Below are 25438 nucleotides of genomic sequence, written 5' to 3'. Positions count from 1 at the left end.
CAAGGAGTTAAAGGTTTGAAAAACATCTTAAAAGTGGGTAACTGGGTAATGACTACAGAGGGGAGTTAGGCAAAAAGTATAAATGAAATTATATACATTACAGTAAAATACAGGGAAAAAAATAAAAGCTAGTAAAACATAAGTGATGTCTAACATTAAAAGTAATGTCTTATTTTACAGGTCCCTGTATATTAGCAGTTTCACAGAATCACAGAATCATTCAGGTTGGAAAAGACCCTTGAGATCATCGAGTCCAACCATCAGCCCTACTCTATGAAGTCCCTCCACAAACTCCTAGAATTAAAGGGTTCTTCATCCTTGACTGGAAAAAGTAAAGCTCAAGGGTAACTAATTTCAGTCTCAGGAACTGCCTGGTTCTTTGCTATATACACACTGTTTAGGCTCTATGGAAGCTGCCAATAGGAACCCCAAAACAAAAGCAATTCTCCCTGGTGTGGGATTCCTCTGAACTAAGAGAGTGTTTCACCTCCCTCAGGGGACAAGCACCAATGTTTGATCACTATTCCACCAAGTGAGGCTCGGGTTAACTTAACCTTACCAGTCAGTGGGGGAACATATTGTTTGATGGAGGCAGAGATGCTTTTTTTTTTTCCCCTGAAAGATGGTTTCCTGGTTTGCAGAGGACTAAGAGGGAAATCTTCCATCTCACTGCTGAATCACAACCCAGCTCTTGCCACCTAGGCAATTATTTCAAAACTATTGCACCTGCTATCCCTTCATTACTTTATTACTTCTGGTTGGATGGGGAAAACAACACCGTAAATCCTGTGTATAAATCACTCTACTAGAATAACAGCAGAGAAAATAGGACAGAGAAAATTCATTTGGCCCATCCTGCTCAGCACTAAGCGCTACCTTAAACATAATTTTTTAGGAGGTTATAAACGCAAGTAACAATCTTTTAGCCTTCCTAGGGAGTAGAATCAGCCTTTTCTTAATTTCAAGTATACTTGCAGCAGCTTCCCTTCAGGGGTTATCATAAAAAAACAGCGAAGCACACTTTCTTCCCAAAGCTGCCCTGGGGCTGGCGGCGATGGTGGCGGCCTGGCCCTGGGCCCCGCGCAGCCCGAGCCGCCAGGCCGCGGGGAGGCCGCGGGGAGGCCGCGGGGAGGCCGCGGGGAGGCCGCGGGGAGGCCGGGCCAGGCCGGGCCGCGGCCGCCGCGTCACCGCCCGCGACTGACAGCGGCATGTGCGGGGCGGGTATAAATGCCGGCGGCGAGTGACCCGGCAGAGCGGCGGCGGGGGCAGGGGCAGCCGCAGCCCGGCCGCCGCCATGGGCGAGCCCCGCCGGGCCCTCGCGGGCCCCTCCGGGCGGGACACGGGCAGCGTCGAGGGGGCGGAGGAGGCCGAGAAGGCGGCCTGGGCCTCCCGGCCCGACCGGCGCAGCTACCTGCTGAGCATCCGGCCCCGCAACAGGTGAGCGGGCCGGGCCCGGGGGAGGGCGCTGCCGGGGAGTCCCCCCGCTGCCGGGGGGCGCCGCTGCCCGGCCCCGCGCCGGGGCCTGCGGGAGCCACCGCGAAGGCAGGCGGAGGCCCGAGGTGCGAGGGGTCTGGAGGCGCAGCGGCGTCCCGGGCCGTAGGGCAGCACCCCGGCCCCGAAGGGACCGAGGGCACGGCTGGGCTGGGAGCCGCTGCCCCGGCCTCTCCTTCCCTGGAGAGCGGCGTGAGGGTGGCGGAGCCCAGCGATGGCGGGGGCTCCCCAAGACCAGCTCCCTCGCTGCGGGCCAGCACCTCGCTTCCAAGAAACGGGCTGTGTTGTTTGGCGGTTGTTGCCCGGGCAGGGGTTGTCAGAGTCGTGCATCGTTTTATAGCGGGGCAGGTGTGCTAAGTCGATGGCCTTGCTGTGAATCCTGACGGACGGGAGCTGCTGTGGCTTTCGAGTTAAACTCGCGGCGAGGGGACTGCACTGACCTTCCCGTCTTCATTGTAGTGAAGCCGCTTGTGTTAGCGACACCAGACTCCGAGCAAGGGGCCCGCTGCGCGTGTGCCTTATCTCACTGCCAAAAAGGTATTTCTACAATGTAGATATGGGCCGAGCAACGATGAGAACAGCATTCCTGGGTCAGAAATGTCCTTAGGCAGGGGGTCTGTGGTAGGAATAAGGCTTTGTTCACACGGCAGAAGGTATGATAAACATGTTGTCAACTGAGACTGGATGAGGTTAGCAAATACAAAAATACAAGGCAACGTGCCAGTGAAGGCAAAGGTGTCGGTGATTGTGTTAGTCGTTCAAAATAAGGTCTATAAATTACTTTGGATTCGCTAGGAATGCTCTTCTCTTGAAACAAGTGTGCCTCTTCCCTGTCGATGATTTATAAATTATCCATTTCCAGCGTGTCAAGCATTCACGCCACAAAGAATCAGAGATTCATAAAAATAAATACAGGCCCAAAAGAGATGAAAACATGCTGCCTGAAAGTCAGATGTTAAAACTGGGGTAATGCCAAAGTTCAGTTGCCTTAATTCAGTTCCTTTGTGCTTGTATCGTGGTGTGCAATCTAATTGCAGTCTGTCTGCATACCGTGGCATCTTCGGTACCGACAAATGTCTGTGCCGTGTCCATAACCAATCTGTGACCTCAAGCCATACTATACAAAGGAAATCTGTAATTGAGTCTGAGGACTCCATTCTGCGGGTCACAAGTAGAGAGAGTCTTTAATAAATAAGATGTCGGGGTGCTTTGGTTGCCTATAGCTTGATTTTTATTCCTGCCTGAGTATGTTCAAATTGCAGCTTTAAACAGTTTAACTATAAAGGAGGGTTCATCAGTCCTGCAAGCAATACCTCTGGTGTTCCCAGCTGGCTTCCCCAAATCCCTGAAGTTTTCCTTAAGGCTGCTGAGGAAGCCGCAGAGTGATATGGCGCTCCCAGTAGCGAGACTGGTGTCTTCTGTCTGTGTTGATGGTGTGACTCAGACACGGTAAATCCAGCCTGTGACTGCAGAGCTCTGAGTCCTGAACACCTTGAACTTGTCAGGCTAGTGCTGCAGGTGGGTGCGCCCCAATTTCCATCTGTGGGAGCCTAATGCTTTTGCAGGCAAAGGGACACTGTACTGCTACACTTTAATCAGCAGTGCATTTGATTTCCACAAATTGTCCAATTCTTTTTTCAACCCACTATGTACTTGCTTGTCAAAGCCTATGGCAAGGTAATTTCATTTTGCATGTTAACTTCAGTGATCTTACCCCTGTGCTCGGCACTGGTGAGGCCGCCCCTCGATGAGTGGGTTCAGTTTTGGGCCCCTCACTCCAAAAAGGCCATTGAATGACTCGAGCGTGTCCAGAGAAGGGCAACGGAGCTGGTGCAGGGTCTGGAGCACAGGTCTGATGGGGAGCGGCTGAGGGAACTGGGGGGGTTTAGTCTGGAGAAGAGGAGGCTGAGGGGAGACCTCATGGCCCTCTCCAGCTCCCTGAAAGGAGGGTGCAGAGAGGGGGGATGAGTCTCTTGAGCCAAGGAACCAGCGGCAGGCCAAGAGGGAATGGCCTCAAGCTGCGCCAGGGCAGGGTCAGACTGGCTCTTAGGAAGGATTTCTTTGCAGAAGGGGTTGTTGGGCGTTGGAATGGGCTGCCCAGGGCAGGGGGGGAGTCCCCATCCCTGGAGGGGTTGAAGAGTCGGGTTGAGCCAGCGCTGAGGGATCTGGTGGAGTTGGGAACGGTCAGGGTGAGGTTCATGGTTGGACTGGAGGAGCTTCAGGGTCTTCTCCAACTGAGATGATTCTGTGATTCAGTGGCTGCCCTTTCTGTTGTAAGAAGCAGCAAATAAATTTTCGCTAAATAGCAAAACTGAACTTTCCCTGTGTTGATGACATCTGCCAGCCATCTTCCCTGACCTCTCCATGAATTAAGGAGAAGTAATGTAAAAGTCTCTTTCCCTGCACAGCCCTGAGAGCACCTACAAGTGCTGAAGACTTGAGCCAGGATGTGTGGAAACTGTTGTTGTCTGTGATGCAGGGCAAGGGCTTGAATGAAGTGGGGCTTTTTGTCCTGTAATTAAATAATGTATAATAACACTTCTGGAAAGCAAGTGAGTGGAATGGCGTAGCAAGAAGACTTTCAGAAAGCAATTATGAGTTTAATTAAATCCAGGAACATCTGGAGAGCTTGCCTGGGAGAACTTGAAAAGCAAGATGAGTGACACGCCTAACGGCAGATAACATTCAGCAGTTCTCTTTAATGCAGAACATATTTGAATTTGGTGGGTTTGGAGCTAAGAAAGTATAGGACAAGTGATTCAGACACACAGTTGTGGTGGGAGGCTGCTGTGGTAGTTAGAAAGCAGAAATGGGTATTCTGAGCTGAAGAAAGTGTTTTTTTCAGGGTTCTCTGTTGCTGTCTTTATATGCATCTGTAGAATGTGTTTAACCAAATATTTGCCGGCTCTATTCACCCATTTGTAAAGCAGTAGAAAGTGTAGTGATGTGGTAGAGATACTTACAGACATGGAAATAACTGTTTATGAAAAGAAACTGAGGTTAGGAATCCCTGCTTCTGGGGTGACTCATGGACATGTTTCACCTGTATGCTTGCATTCATGAACCATGTAGAGAGTCGTCTGGATGATTTTACGTGGTCTCCCTCATCCTATAGGAGGAAAGGGGGGTTGTGTAAGTTGAAGGATACTAATTTGGAAACTGGTACATGATTTTTCTGTTTTTTAACTTATAGAATATGTCAGAGGTGGTGCTGCGGGGGCCAAAAGAATAGAGGTGTTGAAAATGGCTGTAGAGAGAACATCATCCCTTTATTAAACAGAGCATTCAGGATATTTACTTTTTGTGCCCTTGGGAACTGGTCTTCAGGAAGAATCTTCCCTGTGAGCAGATAGCTCTGTGGGAAGACATTACTTACTTTCCTTCGCTGGTCTTTTAACATACCTGATAATGGACAATGTGAGGAGCAGCTTATGGTCATGGTAACTTGCCTTCTGCCCTGGAAGTTGACAGGACTATTTTATTTTGGGGTAGGTGTTTTGTTTGTTTGTTTTTTTAAAAAAAAACTCTTATGTCTCAAAGCACTTGACTATAATTACTTCACAAAGTGAGAGGAGAAGCTGTCAGTCCTGCCTTAGCTGCATTCATGGGCCACAACTTCAAGACATCTCTTTAGGTATCCTTTTTGTAAGAACTGTCTGAGTCTGGAGAATGTCTTGTGCAGAGAGATGCAATTTTATGTAAAAACTTCATCTGAGTCCTAGGCAAACTCCACTGTTGGAAGTGATCTGCACCTCTTGTCTAATGCAGATGTCTGCTCCTTGGTCTCATTACAGCATTGCCTCCTTGCTTAAATATCTTTCTACTGTCATAGCTTCATCATATGCAGATATTTATAGAGTGTAGTGACATTGCCTCTGATCTTTTCTTGGATGGCTGTCTCTGGCTGTGGCGGCAGTTGAGCTCAGGAGAGTGCCTTGCCACCTGGCTTTTCTGGCTAGAAACCATTCCCCATCTTGTACCTCTTGCTTTGCACATAATATCAAATGAAGGTGAAAGATCGGTTACTATAATAAAATGAGCTGAAAACTCGGGAGTACTTAGTTCCTGAAAAGCATATTTAGCTTTCTTAGTTCAGAGGAATTCCCTCTTCAGCAGCTGGGCACCTGTACTTCTTATGGGCACCTGTAACTTCTTATGGGACCTTGCTTTTAACAACAAGTGGTGTAAATCCCTGATGAGAAACCGGCTGTGGCATCTGAGGGAATTTGGTCCATTTGTCTTGTCAGATGGAAGTGTCTCAAACTTGGAAAGGAGGGACATCTGGTACCCACTGGAAAGGCAAAAGTAAAGGCACTGATGGATTAATCTGCAGCCTGATCTCTAGGATAGAGGCATCTTTTTCCTGTTGGTGTAAGTATCTGCACAGGGATGCCTTGTTTTGGGTGGGGCTCCTTGGCAGTTGTGCACTGCAAATAATAATCCCAAACTGCATTTTTCAGCCCCCTTTCTAAAGCCTCCTGTTCCTATGGCTAGAAACTCAAGGGGAGCTGAGTATGTGGGCTGATGAGCTGATAATGGCTGGAAGATGAAGATGTGGAGCTGGACAAACAGTGCCCTTCAGGACCACTGTTAAAAGACAATGTCACATGTGTGAACTTTGCTTTTCTCTGGAAACCTCATCAATGGAGACATTTCCCATGCCTGGGGTCTGGTTGTATGGTCCCCTCTGAACGAGGCACCTCTTCGGAGGCACCACAGTAGAGGCAGTTCCCAGGAGATGGAATTAAAACCTGCTCTGTCCTCACTCTGTTTCAGTGAGGGAAGGAAGGTCTTGGGTGAGTGAGGCTGTTATCTCACACCGATTCAGTCTCACACTTTACAGCATTGCCTGGTCTGAGAAGAAGGTAGAAGAGCTGTTATGAACAACTTGCTTCTTTTCTAACCCACAGCCACAAAAGTCTTCTACGCACAATGAGTTATCAGGAAGATGTCGGCTTTTCTGGGCATCTCATTGTCCAACACTTGCTTTGTTTTCTTTTGTCCTTTCTCATTCCTTTATGTCTTTCAACTAGCTACTAGATTAATTTGGACCATAAAAGCAACAATAATTCAGAGCTAAAATACACAGATCTGAGCCATCTTCGGAGTCTTACAGAGGCTGATACAGGAACATGTAACTTAATTTATTGTTTTCCACCTTCTCTGTTAATGAAATCTAGCTCTAAATTGTTGCATGCAAGTCTGTGTTTATCTCAGCTCTAAGTAAATTACTGGCAGAAAAAATGCCATATTTCTCCAGCTCTGACATCGATTTGTTCCGTGACCTTGACAGGCAAAGACTCAATACATCCGTTTTCCAGTCTGTGAAATAACAATGTGTCTTGTACAGCTCCATAGCACTCACAGCTGCTTTATCACAGGATTGCTGATAATTACTGCCATGGTATATGAAACAAACACGCTTGTTCTGTGTGTGCATGAAGTGCTTGATAAGAAAGAGGACACGTGGCAGGAAAGAAGCCTTAAGCATAACCATATGTACATGAAAGCTTCATTGTTGGCTTTTAAATGTTGAAAACGGTTTGCTCCTGACAGCTGAGAAGACGTTCGGAGTGGCTTGTATTTGTCTCAAGTAGTATTAACCTTGGAGGCAGAGAAGTTCATATGAAATCTTATACTTGGAAGTCTGCATGTGCAAAACATGCCCAATAATGTCACGGGTCAGAGTGCCAGCAAGAGGGAGTGTCTGGAGGGGATTGCCAGGGCCATCCCTCTGTCCTACTCACAGGATGGAAGGGCTGCCCAGTTCTCAGTAGCTCTTCTGAGGAGCTTTTATGCAATGCTGTTTCTGTCAAAACATAACTCAGAGGTCTCAGCTTTGCTGTCATTGACAAGTTTTGCTGTTTACTTGCTGCACTGGACAGCTTGTGTGGCTCAATTTTCGAGCTGTGGAAGAGCACTGAAATATATTAATAACTGTTGCAGCTCAAGCAGATCAAGTCCGTGTACGTGTGGGGATGGAGCCACTGTGAAGCCTATTTCAGAGTCTCCTGAGCTCTTGTTGACTTCTATATGAGGACATGAGCTGGAAGGAGAAAGATTTCTTTATCTTGGGGAGACGAAATACAGAGAGAGGAGAATTTCATGCAGTGATTGCGTGAGAGGGTTAGAAAAGGTGCTGGAGTTAACTTTTCGGTGCCAGTGGGGTGATATACCAGCCTAGGCCATCAACTTGAGCAATGTTCTCAGTGATTAAAAAAAGTGACTGGGGTTGACAGTTCTGCCTCCTGCCCTTGCAGCAAGACTGCAAGTGCATGAAAAATGGGGAAGACTGTCTTCACTTCCGAAGAAAATTATGAGGAGTTGAAGGGCTAAAACCTTTAAGAGGATGATAAATGTCCAAAGGAGTTTGAAAGCATCTGATAAAACAGAATTTAAAGAAGAACTGGGGCTGCTAGAAGGTGCATAGTAGAGGAATGTAATTCCACAGTCCGGTGGCACAGCGGTTAGTAACCAAACCTGTATGTTCAGGGCTAGCTTTTAACGAGCTGTACTGCACTTCAGAGATGCAAAGTGCCCGCGGAGGCTTTCCTGCCACCGATGCTGGACATGTCTGGAGCAGACCTCTCTGAGCTCCCCTTCTCCAGTGAAGCAAAAGCGGTACATTTAGACCTTGATTCACCCACTTGAGATTTGTTCCTCAGGATAAGACAAGCATTTGCCGTCATCCAGTCACTACAATGACCCCAAGCTTGCTTGGGGGGGACACATCCGCTGCTGATGCTGCGTTTCATCAGCAGAGTCCTGTCCTGTGGGCTCTAACAAGTCCCTGGGGAGCTGAGGACACACACAGCCCAGTCCCAGAGAGTGGCAGACTTAGGCACGCTGGGGCAGCTGTTGTGCCTTGCTCAGGAGTCCCACGTTTCCAAGTGGGTAGATTTGGTTTAGAATCTGTAGTTATGCCGTTGCAGCTCTGTGCGGGTATGCTGTGAATGTAATTAAAATGAAGTGAAACGCCAGCTGCCTGCAGGCAGGGCTGTTCTGGCTGAAGCATTCAGAATTTGATCTTGCTCTCTCTGGGCTTAAATCTCTAGTCTGAAAAGCAAATTTTTCTTGGTTCCTTAGCATATTGAGGTTAAACTTTAGTTAATACGTGAATCTTTGTGGTGATGGCCTATTTCTTTTAATAATATCAAGGCTCCTCAAGAGACCCTCAGTCCAGTATTTAGCACTGTGTTTCAGCATGTGCAGTGAATGAAGCCCAGGGTGTGTGCTCAACACTGGGAATTAAAAAAAAGTACTGACGATGCTCGCTGTTTGATCACATTCATGAGCACAAGGGGCTTGTGCCACAGGCACCCTTCATTCTGACTCTTGCTATTTGAGTGATTTTCTTTACATCCAAGCCAAGACACCTTCCTGCTTGTCTTATGCAAGACAGCATGATTAAAACCACACTCCTGCCTACACTAACATTCTCCAGCAAGTGTTTTAGGATCTTCCCTGCTGGCTCCTCAAGCGATGCCCAGGTCCTTAGTATTCCTGGAGGCTAAAAGGACATTTTTGCCTTGCAGAGGTATGCAAAGTGTTTTGGGGTTTATTTACAGTTGGAAAAGCTGGTGGTTGAGACTATTTAAGCCCATGTTTCCAGCTAGACAGAGTTTCCTGGGGGCAACCCAGAGCACAGGGACGCAGCGCATCTGTGCTGCTGCCCCAGGATCGCCTGGGGTGGCTGTGCTTGGGAGGGTTGTGGGGAGGAGGAGGCTCGATCCCCCTGGGAGGTCAGGGCAGGGTGAGAGCAGCTGCAGGTGCAATTTGAACTCTCTAGGCTGTTAGGGTGGCTGGGAATGATGAGGACTGGGTGATTTGCTGGTCAGTGAGGCAGGTAATGCAAAGGCATGCCTTGAAGTGCTGGGCTGGACATAGGGCTCAAAGGGATGTCCCAGGTGGTGGGGCTCAGCTGGAAAGACAGAGTTCCTCTGTCTGACTTCTCCTGTGGGCCAGCACAGTGCATGCAAGATGGATCGGGTGGCTGATCCTCAGCCTGTTATGGTTAGTGTTTGATTTTTCCAGCTGAATAACACCTGATCTGCTCATCCTCTGGCTGCGTGAACAGCAGTTGGCACCGGGGAGGGATCAGGATCGTGTGGCTGGGGGTGGAGAGGGTGAAGCCGCTGCCAAAAGGGCAAGTGCCACCCGTGTTTGTTTGGTTAAAGCTACTCCTGAGTGGCTGTCTAAAACTTCTGTCTTTGCTCTCCTGATCAGAAGGAGAGGAGTCAGTGAGCTCTTCAGAGTGCTGTTTTTTTCCCCAATGAAAATGTGCAGTTATTTGTGTAAAGTGTCAGGCCTTCAAACTGAACTACTTTTTTACTTATTATTCACGTGGAGGTTCTGTCTTCACAGATGCAATTGCTATATGGTTGGCAGGAGCAGTTTTCGGAGACCCTCTGTGATAATTTTTAGGGCAAGACTTGAAGTCCTGTTGACTTCTGTGCAGTTGGGACTTGCACAGAGCCTGAATATGGTCATTTGGGCAGGAGACCTGAAGAGGTGCACCCTTCTGGGTTTTTCATGCTGTCTTCTGTAGCATCATCGTAAAGTGCTGAAGTTTGGTTGTTCAATGGTGGTCTTCAGTGCACAAGGCTGAGAAGGTTTGACCTCTCTGCATGTACCGATGTGGGAGTCTGACTTCTTACATCCCAGAGGGGATGTCCACGCTGCAGTTGCTTCTGGGGCTATATGGTGAGGTTGTTGCGTAGGCATAACTAACGTGTATCTTAGTGTGATTAAATCACTGAGCTTATGTGCTGTCGATTAGCTGGTACCTACTTAGTTTTAGGCTTTTGATTGCCATGTGGGTGAGCTCAGGCTCTGAGGAACTGCTCCTGACTGCTGTGGGTCAATGCTGAGAGGTTATTTCCTACAGCCTGCAAGAGGCTGCTGCCACAATATGGCAGTATGGTCTTTTGGCTAGGACATGAGTCCTTGAAGACACTCCTTTGGGAGAGCTGATGGCCACTGGTAAGTAGCTCGTCTGGGGGTCCCTTGTGTAGGACTTGGGTGTTTGATTATTTTATTTTTTCCCTGAATTGGTCAATGTTATAACATGTTCCTGCAAAGAAAACAAAACTTGTAGATTCTTGTAAAGTCTACTTCTTTTATTTTATTTTAATTTTTTGCCAGACCTTAGTGAGTTGGTTGGCAAGCTGGAAAGCGGTGTATAGTGACCAGAGAGTTTTCAGCTTCTCCAAAGAGCGAGCTGTCCTTGGAAGCACAGAGGGTGACCAGCTCAGGCCACCTGCTTGCCAGCAGAGAAGTGGGCTTGCAACGGTCTGTACTCCTGCCTGCCGTTTAATCGAACATCTCCCGGGGTGGAGTTGCCTGCTTTGAGCACAACGCTGCGGATGGTGCATGGAAGGCTCAGGTGCTGCTTCTTGGAAACCTACTTGTATAAATGTCCTTACACTTATTCTTTGCGGTTAACGACCATTTCATTTTTACAGCCTTTGATTTCAATTGACAATGTGGCTTGCTCAGCCTGGCAGTCAGCCTGAGTAAGGCAGCTGTACCTTCTTTTAATAGGAACTCTGACCTGTGCAAAACGACTCATCATTAATACATCTCTGTAACGGTATTTCTGCTCCTTTCCATGCTTCTGTGTCTAATGGATTTTATGCTGTTTTTTGCTTAGCTTATCAAGCAGCAGATTCTCTCCCTCCAGTTTAGGAAGGTAAAACTACATTGCATTAAACTGCTCTGACCAAACACTTTGCTGAATCTGCCTGCACATGATTAATCAGTAATGCTTTTGGTACTAATTAGTAGAGAGCCCTGAAGTGATCTAACAACCTTATTCTGCATGATTGGATCCCTAATACTTGCTTGAACTATAGACAGCAAAGTGAATGTTTATTGTAATTCCTGTGTTAAGGTGCAAGAAATACTCCTCTCTCTTAGCCATAGGGTGGGTGTTCAGCTACTTCTTGTTATTAAAGTGGGACTTCCATACAGAGACATTAAAAATTAGGTGTGTCTGCCCCGAGACTTTTCAAAGAAGAAATTTTCTTCTCCCCCTGCTATCCTGTGCTGTATTGTGAAGATCCTCATCCGTTTGGACCCTGCCCTGAAATGCACTTGTACTTTGCCTTTGGCAAAGTAACACAACTGGAAATCATTTGACATTACTGGTTTGCTGCAGAAGCAGGTAGAGGAATGACCATGGAGGGGAAAGGTCTCTCCAGAATGCCCCCAAGGCTGTGGGGGTGCTAACCAAAAAAATCAGGAAAAGAAAATCATGATGAAGAGGAATACACTTCTCAAATCTTTTCCTGCAGACTGATTTTTGTATGGAAATCCCTCTTTAATGTAAAAGGCTACTGAATTACTGGTGTCCTCTTCTTAGGCTCCAGGGCTTTTTCTGCAACAAAGATGCAGCTCCAGGAAGGCCTGGAGGAAGAGCGGCTGCTGCTTATATCAGATTTCTTGAATGCTCTGAATTACTGGTTTAGAAAGCAATTTGAATTGGACAAGTCTGTTGCAGCTGGAGTGAGTCAGCTGAGAGCCCCACAGTGCTGCAGTCTCTAAAAGCCCCCTGTGACTAACACAATGGTTTCTTTGAAAGATTAAATAGACCTTCCAGGGCTTCCTGCCAAGTGTACATTGGGCAAATCTCCTCTGATTCATCTGCTGTGCCTGTGGGGCCACCAGCTTCTGGTGATGCCGCTTTCCTAAACTATTCAGTAGCCTTTGCTGGATTTCACCTGATTGTGGGATTTGCACTGAATGGACCAGACTTATTCCTGGTGCTTCCTGCTGGTACGGGTGGCATGGTACTGGGATTAAACTTGGTCCCGAATGTCACTGTGTGTGCACATCACTTTTTAAAAGATGCTGATCTGGTTGCTCTCCTGCTGGGGTATGAAATGTTCATTGATGCTTGGGAAGTTCCTTATGTGAATCTAAAAGGCATTTACTGGTCTAGGGCTGGGGATCTGTATTGAAGGGGCGTTCAAAACCCCACCAGTAACTGTCTTGGTATGGGATTGTCTGCCTTGCTCTTTGGAAATTGGAGTTTTTTGTCCTGGGGTTGGAATATGGAAAGGCTTCTCTGGTATGAAACAGCTGTTAGCTCCCACAGGCCTTTCCTAGCCCTGTAGTTGTGTGGAGAGTTGCTTGCCAGGGCCAGTCTCCTGGGGACCCTTGATTTCCACAGAAAAGAGTCTGAGCTGTGGCATCTGTTTTTTACCCCATCCCACATGTGTGTTTGAATACAGACAGTGCTTATAACCCTCGTTCAGTAGATGAGTCAAGTTTGCAACAGCCCTAGCTGCCCCTGTCCTGTACCCTTACCCACCACAAAGTGCCTGGGAGCTGGATGAGACTCCCATGGCATCCTGGTTGTTTGTTACTCAGGGGTTCTTCTCCCTGCGTCTCTTACAAACCCATTCTAGTAGGAAGCCAGAGTGAAAATCATAGCACCTCCAGGTAAGTCTTCTGGGTGGATGAAGCAGGCAGTTGCTGTGGCCGTAGCTATCCTGGCACCTTCAGCTGTACGTGCAGTTCAGTCCCTGCTGCAGAGCCTGTCAGTGCACCTGACCTTGCTGGGTTCATGCTAAATGTGGTTTCTTCTTTTGTTTTTCCTGAACAAGTCTGCTTCCTCAGCAGGTAGAGCATGAGTAGCAGCAGCACCAGCATCCTGCCTACAAGCCGGGGGCTGCTTGTGAGGCTGGGGTCCTCCTTGAGGAGCCCTCACTACATGCTATGAGCCCCTCTGCTCGTGGTGGAGCTGTGTCAGGAATGGTCTGGGGGTTTGTTCTACCTCTTGCATGTCTCTAGAAGCTGATCACTTGTTTAAGGAATGTTTTTCACTGCTAAAAATGATATAAGTAGAGCTGCCAGCTACTGGTTCTCTTGCAATATTTGCTGTTTCTCCTAAGATCCTTGCACTTGAGACCTTGGGGTCTCTCTCCTAGTGTAAACATGTAGTGTTCTAATTGCAGAGGGAAAAACAAAAGAAGCTCTTCCCTTCCACAAACCCCAGAGCACTGTCTGAATGAAGACCCAACTTGGAATGAAATAATTTTCCTTTATTTAAGAAAGCCCAGATCTTCTGGGGCCTCTCTTGGTGATGCTCCAGCAGGGTTGGCAGTGCTGTATGAATATGGTGATTTATTGCTATCATTGAATAGTGCTTAAATGACTGGAGAATCTAAGGTCCATGTTGAGCTTCACAGATTGCACTATTTGGCTAGTTCTGGCTATTTGGGTGTTCCAGCCTAAACTTCGAGGTCAGTGCCTATGGAGTATGTAGTGTGAGTGCCTGCCTGCAGCAGTGAGAGGTTAAACAGGGAATGGATGGCAGCTTCACACGTAATTCCTGAGCGCAGAAAGCTGCAAGTCAGGCTCAAGGTCTACTTCACTGAGCTGTCCCTGCAGCAGTCAGCTTTTCTTAATTCAAAACTTTCAAAGAGGGCTGTTGTATTTGGGAGACATGTTTGGTTCACACTTGGCCTGAAATTACATATGAAGTCTTCACAGGTAAAGAAATCCCAGTGAACAGAACAACACTTGAAACACGGATGGTGCAGTACTGGGAATGTGAAGCTGACTTTGTCAGGATCTTGCTTCGAGCCTGCTGGCTGATCAAAGAAATGTTCTGGTATAATCAAGAACTAAAATGGTTCTGGACATTCATTAACCTGATAGCCATAAGGGCTAAGACAAAGGGAACGTCTCTTAAATGACACTGTAGATTGACAGTCATTTTAGGAGTAAAAAACCAGTCAGATACCCTGACACTGCACTGGACTTGTGAGCAATCTAGTGTAGGGATGATGGGAGGGAAGGAGGGCATTTACAACAAGAACACAGGCTTCTGAGGTGAGATAGAAAGTGGACCCTTTGATTTTTCTAGTACTTTGATCTCTTAAGAAATGCTTCTTGAATCTTCCAGGAGCACCTTCTGCGCAATCATTTCTCAGCTGACGGAGGAAACCCAGCCACTATTTGAAACCACTATCAAATCCCGTTCTGTGTCCGAGGACTCTGATGCTAAATTCACGTGCATAGTGACAGGTAACAGTGTCTTCAGTTAATAACCTGGTCCTGCCTCACTTGCTGGACTTGTGCTAGTTAAACTCTAGAGCAAGTGATAACAAGGCAACACGTTAACACATCCACTGTTGTCAGACTGCCAAGTAGAGATTCAGCAATTGCATGATGATTTCAGCTTTAATTTAAGAGGGGGGGAAACACCTGAGATTGTAAAGAGGCAAAGGCATAACCTAACATCTCAAACAAGGCAAATTAAAGACCAGAAAATGGAATATGCTGGTTACTGCTTGGGCCAGCTACGTTTTATTGTCCTAATCTCTGCTTCTCTAATCCTAGACTCCATAACTCAGGAATGTGCAGTTTTGAAGACTAAGGCTATCATACTGGAGCCCATTATGGCTCTCTTTGCTGGCTGTAAATGATTAGAGCGCAGCTGTGTTTGCATCGGTGATAAACTTGTGTGTCTGTCAACATCTGAAATAAAAGCTGGTTTCTGCCCAGTGAGCTAAAATCTACCTTTGGGCAGGAAGTGGTTAGGCCAATAAGAGGAGGAGGGGGAGGCTGAAAAAGAGGGCTGCTACTAAGGCATTGTGATGATGTGGCATGGCAGGCATTGGTGTAAAGGCAAGCAGCTCCTTTGCTGATGAGACTATATAGAGACTCTAAAACCTCTTTTTTCCATAGTATGTACTTGTTTACAACTTTGTGATCCTTCCTGATGTCGCTCATGTTAATTATTCTGACAGGTTACTCAGTGAGAGATGTTAAACAAGTTCATAAGTTTTGGAAGGAGGAGTGTATCTCCAGTGAGCCTCTTAGTCACAAGGACCAAGACTTTCCTAAGACTTAGAAAATCTAGTTTGCCATTAGAAACATGGTGTAAATAAGCAGTGCACCAGGAAATGCAGAGTGAGCCCTTCTGAGAGCTGCTGGCTTTGAATTCTTGGCTCTTCTCTTACAGATTCACTTGTTTTGCAGGTCTGACTTTCTGAACTTGCAAGGTTACAACTGATATATTGATTTTATTGATGCTTAACTTCAGCAGACCACTTGTGCTTCTAGGGCAAAAGTGGGCTGCTAGGGAGATGCCTCCAAGCCAAGCCCTTCATTAGAAGGTCTTTCCCAATTAAAGTTTTCTGAAAGGAAAAGCTTGATATATTGTGCAGTAGAATGAAACTCACCATTCTGCAAGCGATGAGTATCAGAGGTCAAAAAATGAGTGATGTTTAGATACATTAGGAAATCCTGAGCAGATAAAATTCTCTCTTCCACCTCCCCTTGCCTGAAAGTGTAGAAGTGCTGCAGATCCAGAGCATGGCTCTTACTGCAAGGACATTCGGTAGCACTGCTCTCCTTTCAGGAGTGCTTGCCCCTTTCCAAGTCCCTAGTCCTGGCTTCTCTCACTAGCTTGAGTCTTCACCAATTGCACTTTGAGGTTGACAGTTCCCTCTAACAAACTTCATCTCTTCCAAAGCCCAGATGATGGCATCAGCTCCATGTGGGCTCTGTCAGGGTGAGGTGCATTTGTGCAGCTGAGCTCTAGTTCACCACGAGCTCTGCATGTGTGGTGCCCACATGGGGGCACATGGGGAAGAGGTACTTCAGTCAGTGCTACCAAGGAAGCACTGTAAATTCAGTGTCCATGTCCTTTCCAGCATCTCACCTGGAAAAGCTAGAGAAGCTCTTGGAACTCTTCACTGTATATTTTCCAGGAGACACGCTGCCAAGGAATAACCTTCTCTGCTTGTACCAAAATCGAAGTACTGACTGTAGCTCTTCCTGCAGTCCACCCTTGCTCTTGGTAGGCAGGACGTTGCCTTCCAGTTTTGGATGACCTGCTGGTGCTGTGTAGCACAACCTGGTGTGTTACACCAAGTTTAAAACTTGACCTGGTACTGGTCTCATTTTCTACTCAAGTGAAGGAAAGTATCAAATGAGCATCTTCAGCATCTAGCCTATCACAATATTTTTGTACCTGGTAAACTGGATTGGGGGATGTCTTTATGCACTTAAATTAATAGACCTACAAAATCAGGAATTTTCATGGGAACATCCTTAAAAGCAGCCTGGACCGTCTATGCCATATGGTCATCTTTTGCATGTGGTCCTGTGGACTGATGTAGGAGCTCAGGATCTCTTTGAGAGAGGGGCACAAGGTGGAAAGTGAACTCTGACTGCAAAGTCTGATCAATAGTTCAGATATCTCCCCCTGCCATGATGTTTGCATTGAACTGGGAGACATTACAGGGAGAAAGGAAGTGGTGGTTGCATCCCTGGCCGGTGTCCAGAGTGGAACCAGCGCAGTCCCACTGCTATGGCTGGAGTCCAGGGACACTTTGGTTCATAAACTTGCAGGAGGCAAAGGGCAGACTGTCAGCTGCTCCTGTTTTGACTCTCAAGCCACAAATGTACATGACCTACAATAACATCTTAACATTTTTTTTGCTGCTTCTTGACCAATAATGAGAGTTACAGGATAGTCCCACATCTGTGAATACCAGTGACTTGCTGGGCATGTCCTGGAAAGGCAGCAAGATGCAAGTGTTTGAAGAACCAGTCTCCCAAATGTGCTGGGTGGTGCAGGCAAGTGGAAAAGCAAGCCAGGCAGAGGCAGACTTCCTGATGCTCTTAGGTGGTTGCACAAACCCTCCTTTCCTCCTGTTACTTAGTTCTGCCTGCTGCCGGTGTCCCTAGTATGTCTGATTTGATTGTTTTGGGTTAAATCCTGCATCAGTTATGACATCTTTTCTTTTTTAGACAAAATTAGTTCATCCTTTGTTCTCCACGACATGTGAAAAAGGAAACGAGAACGTTTCCATTTACTGTGCAGTTTCTTACAGAGCAGAGCGCACCCCACTTTCTGCATCGAGTGTTTTCCTTGGTGGGTTTGTCTGGACTTCAGGATCTCAAGGGTCATCACAGATCCTTCCCAGTGAGTGGATATTGGGTTCTTCTCTTCAGAGAGTGGCCCTTATTGGAGGCTTTTACAACTGTTCAGTCATTTCTGTAGAGCATTGGCTGGGAAGGAGAGATGTCGGCTGATGAAATGTGGGGGCTTGGATGAAGGGGTCTGGCTCTCTGACTGCTTATTAGGGACTGAGGCCACCCGGGAGAGGTGATGACTGGATGTAGCCAAGATCATCGTATGTCAGTCCCACATATTGCCCTCTGTTGTACAGTGCCATTTCAGCCCTCCTTAGGCAGGTTTAACCCCTCTGCCCTGGCTACCCAAATCATCGGCTCAGGAGCTCAGTTCCATCACTCCCTTCGTGGGTCAGTGCTTGTGCTGAAGTAGTGTCCAGCCTGGTACCTCTCCCATGCTATGCAGGGGCTTGATCATCTGCACTGTGGTGAGTAGCACGTCCCCAGAGGGGATGGGACCAAGGCAATGTGCCCAGAAACAGTCTGTGTTTATTGTAGGGCTGTGGAGGGGAAAGGGCTCTGCCCATGGCTTGGGGAAGAGAGTTGGGGTAAGGTGAGTAGAGAGTCATGTGATTAGCAGATAATTTTAATAAGCATAAAGGAGTTCAATTTGTTGTATCTGTGGTGGCTCTCTTAGGGAAATGTTTGAAGGATGAGAGTGAAGTGCTTGGATGGAGGATGTCTGGAGAAATGCAGGGGCTGCGAGAGGGGTGGATGGGTGGGTTTGGGATGAAGTAGTGAGTACAGGAGCAGAGAGCAGGCTGGTGCCAGATGAGGGTGCCTGGGTTTGAGGCAGCCAGGGCAAGAAGGGGATGGTGAATGAACACCACTCACAGCCGGTGGCATGGGAAACTACTGTGCTTAGGGAGCATCTCTCCCTCCTGTTAGTGTTACTGGAAGCCTCCTTGTCGTCTTTAAATGCCGGAAGGGGTGAGATCTTACCATTGGCTCTTGCTCCCCAAACTGCCTCCATGTAGCTTGTGTAGAGCAGAAACAGAAAACAGAGGAGATTATGTGTAATTGTAAAAATCTTTCTACCTTCCAGAGTTTCAGAAGACTAGCTCCCCTCAACCCCTGCCCCAACAATTCAAAAAAAGGAAGTTGATTTAAACAGAGTTTCTCTGGGTGATTTTGGGTAGCTGTTGCAAGAACTGTTTTGGATAATGTCACCAAAGCTTTGAAGACTTCTCAGACTTCAACAGCTTTGGGAAAAAGAATGTTTGGTCTAAACCTGGCAATCTTCATAAAAAAAAAAAAAAAATTCTTGCTCAGGAAAGTCTCCTGGGCTTGTAACTGGCCTCCTCTGGCAGTAACTGGCCATCACGCCAGAGCAGTGCTGCTGGAAGAGACGCTTCCCAAAAAAGTTTTGCTGGGCTGGAAGATGTGAAGCGGATGCCTGCTCTCCTCTCCAGGAACGCCCGGCACCGCTCTGTCTGCAACTGCAGGGCACTCGCTGGTGGATGCAGGGGACCAGCTGCTGGCAAATCCCTGTTGACACCAGCTGCAGGGGGGGTTCTATGGGAGTGACAGGTTTTGGAGGGGCAAGTGCCTGATTTGTGAATGGCTGCTCTGTCTCGCAATGCACTTGTGCTAAGGGTGGGCATCCGACCACCCCGGCCCACTGGCACCCTTGAAACTGGCCTGTCGTGGCAGCTGGGCAAGCTGCGGATGTTGTGGTTTCAGGGGATGTGCCGGGAGTGATGCCTGTCCCCCTTGCCCCCAGACCAGGGGAATTTAATTGCTCGGCGGCCTGAGGATGGATGCCTGCAGTGTCAGCAGCAGCTCCCCTCCCCAGCCGAGCACAGGGCATGCCAGGAAGCCTTGTCCCTGTGCAGGCATCTCTCCATCCCCTGCTTGGCTCTGGTTACAGCCCCTGGGGAGGGATGGCTGGTGTTTGAACAGGCAGCTGAGGCCATTGTTTCTGCGGGGGAGTTGGGAAGCCTGTCAGCATCCCTCTGCCTCTGGGTTTCCAGCCAGCACTTGCCTGTAGCTCCCTTTTGCTACAGGCCAGAGTGTGCAGCAGGGGCTAGTCCCTCCTTGCCTGCGCTGGGCTGGTGGGGTGGAAGACCCTGGTAGGGAGCAGATAGCCTCAAGGACACAAGTGCTCAGGTCAAAGGGAGTTTAGGCTTAACAGGAGGAAAAGCCTTTTGTCGAGGCACTGCGCAGCTATAGAAATTACAGCTCTTTCCAGCAGATGTCAGCTGGGAATGGGAATCAGCTGCAGAGGCCACGGAGGGGGAGACATCACAGGGCTTCTCAGAAACGATGTGCTTGTAGTTCCCAGAATGAAGTACCGTGATTGCTGTTTGCAGGGTATTAGGAAAATCTACCTGCCAGCTGCGTTACGGACTGTGGGGGCCTCCTGAAGGTCTCACCTGCAGAACAGCCCTTGGGAAGGGTAGGATTGCTCTGGGCAAAGTGTGAGCTGTGTATGAAAACTGTTTTATTCCTCATCCCTGGAGCAGAAAGAAACCACCACAGGCTTATTCAGCCTAGGGTCCTGCTGCCAAGTACAGTCAGTAGCAAAGATTTATGGAAAATATAAGCAGCAGCATCAATCACTGATGATCCCATCACTGGGGTACTCCCATGGCCTCCTCCAGTTAGCAGTTCAGGGCTCATTCACTTCAGCCACAAGTATCTGAGGGCTTTGCACTTCTAGAAGCTGGTTTGGAGGGCCAGAGCAGCAGCAAAGAGCAGACCGTGGTGAGACAGAGACTGATGGAGAGCCTTGCAGGAAGGGCTTCAGGAGAAAATCATGACTTGGCTTCCTGCAGAAAGGGAGGAAAGAGGCACTAATCAACGGAAAGCCAAAGCTGCCAATGGCAACAGTGGGAGGGGAATGAGGCAGCAAAGGATGTGAGAGATGCACAGGCAATGAGGATGGGGAGGGTAGATGCCAGGGGCAGTGCAGCGTGAGAGACCTCAGTGAGGAAAGGAAAATAGAGTAAAATCTAGTCTGCAGGGGTGTCTGGGCTATGGGGATGGCTGTTGTTCATGGAGGAGGGCAGGAAAGGGAAACTCTTCTGACACTATTTCCCCAACCCAGTCTGGTTCCAGTGGGTTAAGTCCCTGGAGGGGCCAGAGGACACTGGAGAGCCCCAACAATGGATAGGGACAGAACAGGTGGGGGGTATGAGGAGGAGATCTGACGTATGCTGCTTTTCTGGTCAACGGCATTTTGAATTGGCCAGAACCAGGGTGAATTCCTGCTGATGAGTCTTTGCTTCTGGTCTTTTGCTTCCATTATGGGACCTTCACTGGAGCAGGTGTAAGCTGGTCTCAAGCATTGCTACAGGCGGCCAGCATCTCTGGTGCAAGTAGGAGGCTTCTCACCCTGGAGGTGAAAAGGGTGCTGGTAGCCCTGAAACCTGTTGGTTGGCAGCTGGGAAGTATCCAGGATAAGAAGGTAGTGCCCTGTCCCTGCCCTCTCTCTACTTCAGAGCTGTCAAGTCTGGACGCTTTGATATTCCTGGAGAACCTTTGCTGGCCCCATGCCAGTGTTGGCCGTTAGAGCTGACCCTGTGCAGCATTCAGGGGCGCCAGGGGCTGGTGGGGAGACCCTTGGGAACTGGTGGAGGTGAGCAGTGTGCTGGACTCCTTCACTTCAGCAGCACAGAAAGCCAGCAGGGGCATTTGCAGGAGATAAGCTTCAAATATCTACCTTGGGGTTTAACTGTTGAGCGCATGGACTTAAGTAGAGGCATGATGTGATCATTGAAACTTTTATCCCATGCCCTTAGGGTCAGCTTGTCTGTGCCAGGAGCCCCATGTAAAGTACAGGAGCCAGTGCTGGCCACTGGCTCAAGCAGTTTTCCTCTGAAAACTGCTCTTACTCTGAGCTGGAGCTGCTGTTGGTGGGAGATGAGGGCTGTGGCTAGCACTGGTCCATGTGGGGCACTCATGCTGATCTACCTCTGCAGTTGGTGGCAGGGAACATGGCTGCGTGCCCGGCCTGCCAGGCAGCCAGTCACACATGTCATGATGTCATTCTACTGAAAAGGCAGGTGACATCTGTTGTCAAGTGACATTTGTAGGACACCAAGCTGGCTATGATGCAATCAAGGTTGTTTCTGTTCAATGGAAACTTTTGGATCAGCTTACAGGCTGTGACACTTAGCAAAAGGCTGTGAGCTCCACGGAGGGGCAAATGCCTGTTTTCTAACCTTAGCCTTAATCTCATCAAAACATGCCTCTTCACATAAAAGTGACAGTATGCTCATCTTCTCCTCCCAGCCAGTGTTACAGGAGATGATCATGTGATCCACTGCCCTCTGTTCAGGAATGAAGCGCTGAGATTTTTTCCTCAAAAATAGCCCTATTCCTAGGAGTGATAAAACACTTGGATAAGCCCATCAGTTTTCCACTCACAATACTTTTTCTGCTGTGTGATTTAATGAATGCAGTGAGCCCAGAATAACATGTATCCTATTCTGGCAGTGTTTCATTTTGCTGTTGATGCCTTGTCGCCGTGGGAGCAGGCTTGCTGTGCAACTGGTTGCAGTGTTTCACACCCTTTTGTACCATCCATCTCCTCCCCAGGATACCCGCAGCCAGAGGTGACATGGTATAAGGATGATGAGGAGATGGACCGCTACTGTGGCTTACCCAAGTATGAGATATTCCGTCACGGAAATCGCCACACCCTGCAGCTGTACAAGTGAGTAAAGAAGCTGGAGAGTGGTTGGATTTGGTGATGGGAGCTCTGAGCATGTTTTCAGTATTTGGAGGAGCTGGCTGTCAGCAGTGATTTCCACCCCCAGCACCTGTGCTGGCCCCTTCTGCTCCCCATTGTGATGTTGCTGGCTGTCCCTTCCCCTTCAGCTCTTCACTTTGACTCCCTGATCACATCAGTATGAGATCCATTACTGCATCCAGAGATAGCTGCCATGCTGGAAGCAAGAGGAAGGTCAGAAATTCTTCTCTGGAGCCTTCCAGTGCTCTGGTGGCAGCATGTGCTATGGCTGCACTAGGCAAGTGCTGAGCATTAGGGCTGGACAAAGGTGAGCGAAGGGAAAGCACTGGCTGCCTGCAGGATGATGGTCCAGGGGATCAGACAAGCAAGGACAGAAATGAGTTCATAGGAGCGTCCTAAGCAAGAGTAAAGAGAGGGAAGGGCTGTGGCCCTGTCCCAGGAGGGCCTCTGACCATGAGGTCAGGGAAGGAAAGGACTGCTTTGGCACTCGACTGATGGAGCCAAGGGCCTCCTTTATTCAGCCCTGACTACCAGCTTCTTTTAACTTTAAATGAGCACTGTGCTTCTGGAGAGCCAGTCACACCATGTCCCCAGCAAGCAGAGACCTGTTGCACCTCGAGTCCCGGATTTGGGATGTCAGACAGGTGCAGCACTGTCTGAAAGTGCAGAATGTTGGTCTTGCTGATAGTCTTGTCATCCTCATGCTTCTAGCCTGGGCTTTTCTGCTGCCCCAGGTGTGCTCCAGGTTTCCGTCAGAGGCTGGCTCACCTCTCGCAGGAGCAGGGATCTCCATGGGCCAGGCATCCCTGAGGGGCCACAGCAGAGATGGCATGCACATGCTCGTGCTGGTGCCTGAGGCAGGGTGGGAGGGCTTTGGTAAGGCAGTAGGGTGGTGGAAGAACAGAAATGTCATGTAGGCTGTGAAGAGCTGAGAGGAGAAGATCCTGCAGAGGAATGTGGCCAAGAACAGTCAGGAAGCCTGGTGCTAGCTGTTTCCCCTCCATCACAGCCCTCTCTTATCAAAGTTAGAGCCCCGGGGGGAGCTGGGCACTGATTTAGCGTCCGACTTGCTTGCCTGCTAGTGCTGAGTACAGGCAGAGCCTGGGGAGGAAGGCCAGCCCCAGGCCTCCAGACCTACTGTGGGCACCTCAAGGGCCGTGTCTTCGTCTTCTGGTCCCTCTGGCGCAAGAAGTGGGAGAGTGTGCATGTCTGCGTGCCCAGTGGTAGTGCCTGGGGAGGATGGGCAGGTCTCACACAGAGCTTTTGGTTTCCAGGTGCCGAGAAGAAGATGCAGGCATTTACCAGGCCTCAGCTAGAAATAACAAAGGCATCGTGTCCTGCTCTGGCGTGCTGGAAGTGGGAACCATGACTGAGTTCAAAATCCACCAGAAGTGGTTTGCCAAAATTAAGAGAAAAGCTGAAGAAAAACTGCGAGAGATAGAACAGGGCAAGAAGCGAGGGAAAGAAAATGTGGAGGTCGAGAAGTTGCAGGGAATGAGCCCTGATCGGCTCCAGAGAAAGCGGAGGCTGGCCAGGGATCTGAATCTCCGCTCGGGAGCCTCTCCATGGGAGAAGGAGGATGCAGCAAAAGTGCATGTTGCCGATTCTCAGTCCAGATTACATAAGGATATTGCTGAGCCGAAGGAGCAGCCGGTCAATGTGATGCCGGGCTTTCCAGCCAAGCTGATAGCACCTCTGAAAGCAGATGTGACCACCAATGGAGACGCCTCTTTGGAAAGTGTGGAGGAGAACGGGAACAGCTTTCTCGCGTACATCTATGAGACAGTGGAGGACCTAGCGACTAAGCCAATGGCAAAAGACTCTGCAGCTAAAAAGAAAAAGAAGGTGGAGGCTCCTCCAGCAGCAAAGCAGGAAGTTTCCAAGCGAGAAGAAACTGGAAAAGACAGGCCTAACCCCTCTCCAAATCCAAGGTTTGCGCCTCCCGTCCCTTTACGCAGGAGCGCACGTTTGAGGGTGGCAAATGATCAAGAAGTGGAAAACAGTCCAAAAATCAAACAGCCCGGGAAAGCTGTGAATCAGGACACTAAAATTAATGGTAACATGCGCTTCTCTTTGAAAGAGATGTATTTTGATAAGGAAGTGAAGCCGGCAGCAGGGAAGGAGGAGGCAGGAGCCAAGGAAGAGGTTGCGAGCAAGGCTGCCCTGCAGCCCGTGGCAGTCGGCAGACAGACAGAGGATGCTCTGTCGTCCCCAGAGGTGTCGGAGGCAGGATCTGTGCCGTCCAAGGGACAGAGAGGCCAGCAGCAAGCACAGAAGTTGGAGGGAAACAAAGCCATCGCTCCAGAGGTAACTAGGACAGAAAGCAGCCAACGCGGGGGTTGCAACAAGAAAATATTTGTGCCACACAGTTGTGTTGCCCCCCGGGATCTGCTGCTGAGGTTTCGTAGATGTCCACCGGCAAAAGCACCCAGAAAAAAGGGCTTTCTGGACTTTGTGTGCCCAGACAGCAGAGCTTCCACCCCATCTCCGAATAAATGTCAGACGGGGTGGTGAGGAGAGATGTACGTCAGGGCCCTCCGGCCAAGCAGCTGGTCTCTGGGCGGCCTGGGGCGTGCTGTGAGCTCTCCTATTTAATCGGTAGGCTGACCTCATGCAAAATGTTTCCAAATCAGTTAAGCAGGGAGCACTGAATGGCTATTTATAGTTGGGGGTGGATACCTTGTGCGTATACCAGGCAGCGAGACTGATGACATCTGTTCAGTTTAGCAACTGAACCTGAGCTTCAGCCGGCGTTTAGTGAGCCCCCCATGCAAATGAGTGCTGCATGCCAGGTATGCCACGTGAGCTGTGCCGGGCAGGGCATTGAATTTTGTTTACAGTGCAACATGTATACAGTAGATCTGGGCTATTTTTTGGCTCTTCCCTGTTGGAAAAACTCTGTTACAAGACTCATTGTGGTGGTGACACAGCGCCAGGGCACAGCACCTGCTCCTGACGCTCACTGCATCTTTTAGTCAACTTCTATTTTTGTCACTTAACCTGAAGCATTTTCCATCAAAATATTAGACTGGAAGCTACCAGTCTTTTTTTCTTTTTTTTGCATTTTTCTTTAATAACCCTTCTGCGGTAAAATCTTCTCCAAGTCCAATTTGCAGGTGCCATCAGGATTTGGTGTTTGAGCGGTGGTAGGTGCATGCTCTCAGTACAGACCAGGGCTGTCTGAGGAGGCACTCTGGGTGCAGCACGGCCCCCTTGGTAGGTAATGCAAATACTTCAGAATGTGGAAACATCTATGATATGGAAAGTGGGACTGCCAGCTGCTCTAGTGAAAAAAAAAAAATCCTTTCTTCCTCT

General features: G+C 48.7%; 1 protein-coding gene across 4 annotated transcripts in view; it reads left to right on the top strand.

The window, feature by feature from the left end:
* The first annotated feature begins 1152 nt into the window (after positions 1 to 1152).
* The window catches only part of ALPK3 (alpha kinase 3), a 35125-nt gene continuing 10839 nt past the window's right edge, over positions 1153 to 25438 (top strand). The window contains exons 1-5 of one of the 4 annotated variants that reach the window (XM_074837268.1): positions 1154 to 1437; positions 11144 to 11182; positions 14405 to 14526; positions 21970 to 22087; positions 23398 to 24430. In XM_074837268.1, the coding sequence (XP_074693369.1) occupies positions 1295 to 1437; positions 11144 to 11182; positions 14405 to 14526; positions 21970 to 22087; positions 23398 to 24430 (1455 nt within the window). In that variant the 5' untranslated portion in view covers positions 1154 to 1294. Of the gene's footprint in view, positions 1438 to 10635; positions 10877 to 11143; positions 11183 to 14404; positions 14527 to 21969; positions 22088 to 23397; positions 24431 to 25438 lie in introns of all 4 variants that reach the window. The other 3 variants (XM_074837270.1, XM_074837269.1, XM_074837271.1) reach the window with 3 other exon arrangements.

This window comes from Strix aluco, chromosome 12, assembly GCF_031877795.1.
Source record: "Strix aluco isolate bStrAlu1 chromosome 12, bStrAlu1.hap1, whole genome shotgun sequence".
Classification (NCBI taxonomy): Eukaryota; Metazoa; Chordata; class Aves; order Strigiformes; family Strigidae; genus Strix; species Strix aluco.
This window is presented reverse-complemented; position numbering and strand designations above follow the sequence as displayed.